This window comes from Stigmatopora nigra, unplaced genomic scaffold (assembly GCF_051989575.1).
Source record: "Stigmatopora nigra isolate UIUO_SnigA unplaced genomic scaffold, RoL_Snig_1.1 HiC_scaffold_74, whole genome shotgun sequence".
NCBI classification, from domain to species: domain Eukaryota; kingdom Metazoa; phylum Chordata; class Actinopteri; order Syngnathiformes; family Syngnathidae; genus Stigmatopora; species Stigmatopora nigra.
The window spans coordinates 1-10,000 of NW_027551650.1; the positions used below are offsets into that span (position 1 = coordinate 1).

Genomic DNA, 10,000 nt, shown 5'->3' on the forward strand with positions numbered 1-10,000 from the left:
GTATGTGTGTGTATGGGGGTGTATGTGTGTGTATGTGTGTTTGTGTATGTTGATGTGTGTGTGTATGTGTGTATGTGTGTATGTGTGTGTATGTGTGTGCATGCATGTATGTGTGTATGTGTGTATGTGTGTATGTTTGTGTATGTTTATGTGAATGTGTTTGTGTGTGTATGCATGTATGTGTGTATGTGTGTATGTGTATGTGTGTATGTGTGTATGTGTATGTTTGTGTATGTTTATGTGAATGTGTTTGTGTGTGTATGTGTGTATGTGCGTGTGTATGTGCGTGTGTATGTGCGTGTATGTGTATGTATGTGTATGTATGTGTATGTGTATGTGTATGTGTATGTGTCTGTGTCTGTGTATGTGTCTGTGTATGTGTGTGTATGTGTATGTGTATGGGTCCGTGTATGTGTCTGTGTGTATGTCTATGTGTATGTGTCTATGTGTATGTGTCTATGTGTATGTGTCTACGTGTATGTGTCTATGTGTATGTGTCTATGTGTATGTGTCTATGTGTGTGTCTATGTCTATGTGTGTGTGTATGTGTGTGTATGTGTATGTGTGTGTATGTGTGTGTATGTGTGTGTCTATGTGTATGTGTGTGTATGTGTGTGTACGTGTGTGTACGTGTGTGTGTATGTGTATGTGTATATGTGTGTATGTGTGTTTCTGTGTATGTGTATGTGTACGTGTCCGTGTATGTGTGTATGTGTATGTGTCTATGTGTCTGTGTGCATGTGTGTATGTGTGTATGTGTGTATGTGTGTATGTGTGTATGTGTGTATATGTGTATGTGAGTATGTGTGTATGTGTGTATGTGTGTATGTGTGTATGTGTGTATGTGTATGTGAGTATGTGTCTATGTGTGTGTGTGTATGTGTATGTGTGTGTGTATGTGTGTGTATGTGTGTGTATGTGTATGTGTGTATGTGTATGTGTGTATGTGTGTGTGTGTATGTGTGCGTATATACGTATATATACGTATATACGTATATACGTATATATGTATACAGTGATCCCTCGCTACTTCACGTTCCAGCTATCGCGCGCGCAGAGCTTCACAGATTTTTTTCAGGATTTTTTTTTTAAAGATATTAAATTAAAATTATAAATTACATTGTCCTACAAGGTGTGGAAACAAAATATTCAATTAGAATTAGTAATTTCATCATTTTATAAATTTTAAAACACAAAAAAATGCACATATGCACAAAGCATCATGGGGGATCACGGCCGCATCACGGCCGCATCACGGGCATAAGCGTGCAAGCTGATTGCTCACTGAATGTACTCGACTCCCCATTGGCCCATTCACCACGGAAGCCCAAGCTTCTCCCGATGCCCATTCTCAGTCCACGCTTATCTCGTGCTGTACAGTACGCTCCTCGCCAAGTTAAGCGCAAAGGTTTTGTGAAGCCCTTCGTGATAGCTCCCAAACGCTCTCCATCCCTTGGTGCTTCTAGTGAGCCGAAGAAAAAGTGGAAGATGTTGACAATCACCGAAAAAGTGAGTATATTGGACAAGTTGAAAGCAGGTAGTAGCTACGCTAGCGTAGCTCGACATTGCGGCCTGAATGAATCCACGGTGCGGTACATAAAAAAGGAGGAGAAGAACATCCGCCAAAACTGCTGCAACATCTTTCACGAAACATGCCAAAAGGGTTGTGAACACCCAGAATAAGGTCATGGTGCGAATGGAAAATGCACTGGTTATTTGCATCCGTGATTGTAGGGCGAAGCAAATCAGCCTGGACGGAAACTTAATCCGAAGTAAGGCTAAATCTTTGTTCGACGCCATGGTGCATGAGAGTGGTGACGACGACGTCAGCGTTCTGGACGAGGCAGAAGACGTCGACGAAGGTGATCCTCTGCCCGGTGCCTCAAGCCAGACCACCCCACGACCACCTACGGTTTTCACTGCCAGCAAGGGCTGGCTTGAGAGGTTTAAGCGGCGAGTCGGACTAAGGAATGTGTCGCTGCATGGAGATGCAGCCTCTGCAGACAGAGCAGCAGCGAAGCACTATGTTGAGGATGTGTTTCCGGAAATGATTGAAGAAAAATGGCTATGTCCCGGAGCAAGTCTTCAATATGGATGAGACAGATCTTTTCTGGAAGAGGATGCCGTCCCGAACCTTTCTTTTCAAGAACGAACTTCAGAAGACAGGTTTCAAAGCCTACAAGGATCGAGTGACTCTGCTCCTGTGTGGCAATGCAGCAGGATTCATGCTGAGGCCCGGCCTGATCTACAGGTCACTGAATCCTCGCACGCTGAAGGACAAGAACAGGGCCTTGCTGCCAGTCTACTGGATGTCCAACAAAAAAGCATGGATCACCAAGGCCCTCACACTTGACTGGTTCTTCAACTCCTTCGTTCCGCAGGTAAAACTTTACCTGGCCGAAAAGGGACTGCCCTTCAAAGTGGTTCTACTCATGGACTGTGCAGGAGGACATGCAGATAATTTGCACCATGAGGGGGTGCAGGTGAAATTCCTTCCCACCAACACCACTTCCCTCATCCAGCCCATGGATCAGGGGGTTATCAGGGCCTTCAAAGCCCTCTACACCAAGGCGACAATGGAGGGTCTCATCTCCTCCATTGAAGAGCCCGACGAGACCTTCAGTATGAAGGCCTACTGGAAGGACTACAGCATAGCTACGTGCCTGAATAATATTCAGAATGCTCTAAAGGACATGAAAGAGCTGACACTCATCTCCAGCTGGAGGAAATTGTTGCCAAACAAAATCACTCAAGACTATGAGGGTTTCACGCCTAACGAAATCCATCACTCTGCCGTTGATAAGGGGTTAGGTCAGGCTGGCTCGGTTGGTGCAGACTGAAGGCTTCTCGGATATGACGGCTGATGAGATTACAAATCTCATCGACTGTCACCCAGACCCACTGACAGAGGAGGACCTACAGGAAATCACCAAGTCGGCGAGTGAGGAGGAAGAGGAGCCTGCTGCCGACGACGAGGGTGACGAAGCTGACGAAGGTGGCCTTACTTTACATAATTTGCAGGACCTCTTTAATACCGCCAAAGACCTCCAAAGGAAGGCCAAAGAAATGGACGATAACATGGTGAGGGCAGTCGAGTTCAGCAATCGCATCGATGAGGTCATGGCTGTTTACAGGCGCATCCTCACCGACCAAAAAAAACAACGTTCCCAACTCCCCATAACAATGTTTCTTACGCGCCAAACAACTGCGGGAAATCCATCCGGACTGCTATGATGTTTTTGAATTCCTGAGTTTTCTGAATTAAAGTTTACATTTATTACATTTGCAGTGATTTTTTTGTATGCACCAACATAACACCTGCATTCTAATGTGGAATAAAACACCTGAATGAACAGCATATTAGCCTGGTGGTGGTTTTGTGTACGTGTTATACGTTTCTATAAGCGTTTTTGATGGCGCCAGCCTACTGGGGGGGGGGGGGGGGGGTCCCGGTCCCCATTAACCGCGATAATCGAGGGATCACTGTATATGTATATATGTATTAATGTATATATGTATATATGTATATATGTATATATGTATATATGTATATATGTATATATGTATATATGTATATATGTATATATGTATATATGTATATATGTATATATGTACGTGTGTGTGATTCGAAAGCTCCGTCATACGACATTCTTGTCTTACGAAGAAAATGTGTGTGTATACACGTATACATACATATCTGGTCCGCGAAAAATAAGGGATTAGTGTATTTGTAAAAGATAATTTAAAATCAGCACCAGATCTAGCAATGGTAGATAAAATGGGTAGATTAGCGCTATCAATTCTCATGTGGCTCCCTGAGACCCAGACTATGAAGTTTTTTTCCGGTCATCTCCATCATGGACTGAACTTCTGGAACCTTGTCCATGACACTCTTATTAATATGAGCTTCCTCTTCCTGAGTACAAAAAAAGAGTGCAATGCATTAGTTTCACAGGTTGAAGATTGAAACGTACCATGCAATCAATAAAGTAGTAGGTTAAGTTCGCCCGATCCTAGCTATTGACACGAAAGCTTTTTTCCAACAACAAGAAAACACAACCATTCCCTTTCTTCAGAAACACAAAGAGTCGATAACTTAGCGTCATAACTTAGAAAGCACCCCGGCTTAGTTCCTTATTTTGTTTGCGGTAAAATTTCTACATAAATGTTTTGTGTGCAGTGGGCCTGTCCCTTTTAACTCACATCAACATAGCAAACGTGTCAGGGCTACATTGGCGCACAGGGCTCTGTAAATCTAAATATAGCCGTCTAATGTTGATACCTAAGCCTTTCGTAAATGATGCGTTCACTAGCTCCTCCAGAGTCAATCTCACTAGCTACTTTGATCAGAATTAAGTAAACTTCAAAGCATACTTAGTGAAATTCGCTATTTTTTGACCTGACACGTTTGCAATGTTGATGTGACTTAAAATTTTGATAGCGAGCGAATCCAGCGACGAATTATCCATTGACCAAAGGTCCAGTCGATGGACAATTGCAAACGTGTCAGGTCAAAAAATAGCGAATTTCACTAAGTATGCTTTGAAGTTTACATAATTCGTCCGGGTACCCTTTGGCCCATCTCACAGGTGAGCCCATGTGATGGGGGATCCACATCACCTTTTCGGGCTGTGTCCGGCCAGGCTCCATGGGTGTAGGCCCGGCCACCATCGCGCCCCTGCTCCTGGCCTGGCTCCAGAGTTTGGGCGAGGGAAGACGTTTTCCAATTGTTTTTTATCATGAGAGGTCTTCTGAGTCATGCTTTGTCTGGTCCCTTACCTCAGACCAGTTTCCCATGGGTGACCCTACCAGGGGCACAAAGCCCCAGACAACATATCTCCAAGGATCATTGGGACACACAAACCCCACCAACACGTTAAGGTAATAACTCGTCGTTGGTTTTATTTTCTGGATATCGTTGATAAAATTGCTTTCTTCTTGCCACTCTTCAAAAACGGCCAGCTTAGTACAGTGTACGACTGATTGTTGTCCTATGGACAGACTCTCCCACTTCAGTTGTAAATCTCTGCAGTTCATCAAGAGTGATAATGCGCCTCTTAGCGGCATCTCTGATGAGTCTTCTTGTTTGAGGTGAAAGTTTATAGTGACGGTCTTGGTGGATTTGCAGTGGTCAGATACTCCTATTTCAATATGACTGCTTGCACAGTGCTGATCGAGAGGTTTGGAGTTTGGAAAATATTTTTGTTTCCAAACCTACCTTTAAACTTCTGCAGAGCAGTGTTTGTGTTCCTTGGTCTTCATGAGCTCTCTGCACTTTAAACAGAATGCTTAGACTATCACACAGCAGGTGCATTTACACAGGTCGATTTTATTTACATTAGAACCTTGTGATACGACCGCTGTCATACGACATTCTTGTCTTACAACAAAAATTTTAATTGAATAATTCACCGAGATACAATAAAAATTTCGTGATGCGACCAAGCCTGTTTTTGATGCCCTGAAATCATGAAATGACCTTCAGTAAGCATTTTGGGTAAATTAGACCGTTTCCTGGTCCTAAAAAAACAATTTCCAAAAAAAATGTATTTTTTAAATTCATAAAGTCACTCATTAAAACATTATTTCAAGATATTGGATACTATTTGAGTCAAGATAATAAAACCCCTACCTCGTCTGGCTCGGAGGCCTTTCCCACTGCCCATATTTCCATTGAGTCCAAGATAAAGTTCTCGTCCCCTGACAATTGAGGGCTTCCAAAGGTTGTGCACTTTGGCCGTGCACGGCTGTGACCATGTCCAAAATCACTATCTAACCAGAGCCCAAAGTAACTGTGCTGACCGCCCATGCCCTGAGAAAGAAAGAAAACAGAAAATAAAGACCAAAGCACATTGTAGAGACACAATACATTATTCAAGTTTAAAGCATGAATGTGAACTTTTGTTGCATCTGTTTAGAAGTAATTGTTGGAAATGATACAAGTTAAAGTCTCTACTTAAGAAATTAATTGGTTTCAGAAGTGGTTTTATGAATTGGCGACCGTGAGCGAGTCGTTAGCGTGCCGGCCTCACTATTCTGGGGTTGAGGGTCCGATCCTAAGTCGCTCCTCACTGTTTGGAGTTTGCATGTTCTTCCCAGGCAATGTTCCCTCTATTTTTTCATATGTCTGGGCCTACAGACAACCTTCCTGAGCACACAGAGGACCAGTGTGAGCAATTTCATAAATGCTCCGTTTGGGCACACACCATATGAGGTACATTTCTACCACCAATAAATACTGTCGTCATAAAAAAGGGGGTAGGGAATCTACGGCTCGGGAGCCATGTGTAGCTCTGATGGGTGTATCTGGCTACCCGCTAACCTGTGTTGTAAAATATGAAAACCGCTGGTATGAGACCTAATGGGACTGTCACTGTGGCGCCGACACCATCTCTAGCGGCTATTCTATCATATTTTTCTTTCATTAAGACTCTTCTGCATGCATACTGCCATTGATACTCATTGATTAGCAATAGTGAAAAAAAATTCTCAAAAGAATACTTTTTTTACTTTCAAAGTGGTGAAATGATTAATGAATGCACTAATTTTAAATTCAGATTATGGCTCTCAAGGAATAATGTTTGAAAATATGATTTTTTTATGGCTCTCTTCGTCAAAACAGTTCCTGAACATCGATCTAGGTTAACATGTCTTAAGTCACATACACATATGCCTTAATAGCATTATAATCATTTCATAATGCTGCAAACGAATGGGAGGCCATAGAGGTGTTGGAAGATCGCTAATGGGAAAGCAACTCTTCCAAAACATTAAGAAATGAATTATATAGGATAGTATGTATTTACTATATTTTGTTTTTATATTTGATTTGAGTATAAAAAGATACATATCAAAAAATTATATTATGATACATTATATTTGGTTTGGGCCTTTGAGGACTCGGCTATCTATCGAGGTGATGGGGTTTGTCTGTCAAAATGATCTCGGCAGACAACTGTGTTTAAACTTGACCAATTGAATGCATAAGAGAACTAATTTCTGTTCACTAATTTGTTGTTCATCAAAACACTGCAATAATACAATATAAATAAAATTATTTTGAAAAATCATTACTGCTCTCATTTCACTTGTTAACCAAAAATACTTAAGAGTAGAACTGTGCGTGGATATCTGCCTGTCTTTATATGTAATAAAATTACATTTTAAATAGTTTAATAAATTTTAGGTTACGAAAGCTTTTTATATGCAAATAAGTGCCTCGAAAAACAAAAAAGATTCAAGTTCATGCAAAATTCCACAAAAATAAAGAAAATATTGTCGCGGATGCAGTGATTCTCACCTTAGAATCTCGCTACACTCTACTGGGATCTCATTGGCTGTCTCCCAACAATCACTATCCATGTTTCAAGATTCTCTCTTACATACCAGTCAACCTCAGCTAGATGTTCCCCTTATTAATGATTGCAATTCCCTTTATAAAGCAAGAAAAAACGTATACATGCAACACATATTTACATATACACACACAGGGCAGACGTTCATTCATTCATTCATTTTCTGAACCGCTTTATCACAATAAAAGACTCAAATTTATTACAAAGAAATGCGTGTGCGCATATCATGCACTGAATGCTCCCCTCATTAATGATTTCAATACCCCTTAACCGTTAAAAAAACATACAAATGCAACGCAGCACATATTTTCACACGGCGCACGTAAAAGTCTAAAATGTACTACAGAGTGGATGGCTTTCGACGCCGTCGGGTCATAGGAAAATGCCGGTGCGTATATCATGATTCAGCAGGGATAGATTTTGTATGCTTGGCATTCATTTTAAGGCATAAATAATTTCATTTATAATTTTCTCATGTTTGTGTTTCTCACCACTTTCATACAAAATTGGCACACTTTGACCAATTATAAAGGGTTTAGTTGGTAGTTGTGTGAGGATCGTGGAGTGAATTATCGAAATTAAGTATAAAGTACGGCTCTACTTGCAAAATTTTCATGTTACGAAAAAAGTTCTGGGGCCAATTAATTTTGTATCATCATAGGCGTCGTTCAAAGTGGCTGCTTTTTGCAGTAGCTCCCTGAACCCTCACTCGTATTTTGTGTTTTTAGAGCTTTTTACAGCTTTTTTATCCTTTATATTTACCTTTTATTGTCTCTTAAGAATTTACTTGTTACTTTACTTTACATATTATACTCCACACTTTAATGTTTAAAAACTTTACTTTCAAGACTCTACTCTTAGACTCAAGCTGTGCAAGAGACAGTCTTTGATCTATTAGTTTACTTTATCTTTTCAAATTTTGGACATTACATTTTACTCAGCCATGCCTACGCTGTTTTACACAAAGGATCAGCTGTTAGCGCTACGCACAACTGGATTCCCCTGGACCGGGACCTCCCTGCGGAGTTAAAGAGGAAGAGAGGAGGATGCAGAGCTGGACGAAAATGGCAGCAGAGAAAGCAACGCTTCAGATCCAGTATTCCATCTATTATTATGGGGAACGGAAGATCTCTCCCCAATAAGATGGAAGAGCTAACAGCGCTTACCAAACAACAACGACAATATTGGAGAAACTGCTTCACAGAGACCTGGCTGAATGAGCTAACACCAGTCTCTCTCGTCTCCTTGGATGGCTTTCAGCTGGTGAGAGCGGACAGAGATGCTGAGGAGAGCGGTAGGAAGAAAGGTGGGGGACTAGCTGTTTTTATTAATAAATTAGTAGATGGTGCAGCCCCGGGCATATTACTGTGAAGGAGCAACTTTGCAATCGTGATATCGAGCTGGTAGCTGTTAGCATCAGGCCATTTTACATTCTCTGGGAATTCTTGCATGTTATCGTAGTAACTGTGTATATACCTCCTTCAGCCGATGCAGCAGTGGCTTGCGAGCTGCTCCACGCTACTGTGTCCTGGTTACAGACGTCACACCCCCAGTCTCTCCTTCTTTCCTCTGGTGATGTTAAGCATGCTCCCTTGGCTTCTACTCTCCCCACCTTCACTCTGTACACGAAGTGCCACACCAGGGAACAAAAAATTCTGAACCTGCTGTATGCTAATACAAAGGAGGCATACAGCCCAACCCCCTTGACCCCACTGGGCCGCTCAGACCACATCCTGGTCCATCGGATCCCCACCTACGTCCCTAAGGTGTGGAAAATAAAACCTACCGCGAGGACCATACAAAGATGGACCTAGGAGACCAGCATGGTAGTCAGGGACTGTTTCGAGATCACTGACTGGGAGGTGCTGTGCAATTCACATGGGGAAGACATCGACAGCTTGACCCACTGCATCACAGATTATATTAAGTTCTGTGTTGAGAACATTGTACCCTCCAAGAAGGTCCGTTGTTACTCCAACAATAAGCCGTGGCTCACCAGGGATCTAAGGGCCCTCCTGAACATGAAGAGGGCTTTGAGGTCTGGGGAGAAAGAGTCTGAAAATGGTCCAGAAGGAGCTGAAGACAGAGATAAGGAAGGGAAAGACCATCTACAGGAGGAAGCTAGGGAACAAACTCCAGAACAGCACAGAGGTCTAGAGGAGCGTGAAGGCCATCTCGGGCCATGGAGGCAACAGTGAGAGAGACCCGGAGTCCGGAGACAGGGAGTGGGCCAATGAACTGAATCAGTTCTTTAAAAGATGCCCCCATACCCCTAACTCCCCAGACCGGAAGCAACTCTCCCCTTTTGTTCTCCTCCTCCCCCTCTTCCACCAGTCTCTGCATCACTGTCGATCAGGTTATAAAACAGCTAAAGAAGATCGAGGCAAGGAAGGCTACCGGTCGAGACGGCCTCAGCCACAGACTACTGAGAGTGTGCGGATCAGCTTGGCAAAGTGATTCCGCATATTTTCGACCTCCGCCTCAGTCTGCAGAAGGTCCCCACCTTGTGGAAAACTTCCTGTGTGGTCCCAGTTCCAAAGACTGCGAACCCCAGGGAGCCAAACAACTTCAGGACGGTAGCATTAAACTCTCATGTGATCAAGACATTGGAAAGGATCATCCTCAATCATCTCAGCCCCCTGATG

The 10,000-nt window shown here is 42.6% G+C and overlaps 1 protein-coding gene across 4 annotated transcripts in view; it reads right to left on the reverse strand.

Moving 5' to 3' along the window:
- Nucleotides 1-6: 6 nt before the first annotated feature.
- Nucleotides 7-10,000, reverse strand: part of meak7 (MTOR associated protein, eak-7 homolog) — a 34,631-nt gene continuing 24,637 nt past the window's right edge. For all 4 annotated transcript variants that reach the window (XM_077711943.1, XM_077711939.1, XM_077711942.1 and 1 more), the window contains 2 exons: nt 5,633-5,812; nt 7-3,916 (listed from right to left, as the gene is read on the reverse strand). In XM_077711943.1, the coding sequence (XP_077568069.1) occupies nt 3,797-3,916; nt 5,633-5,812 (300 nt within the window). In that variant the 3' untranslated portion in view covers nt 7-3,796. The remainder of the gene's footprint in view (nt 3,917-5,632; nt 5,813-10,000) is intronic.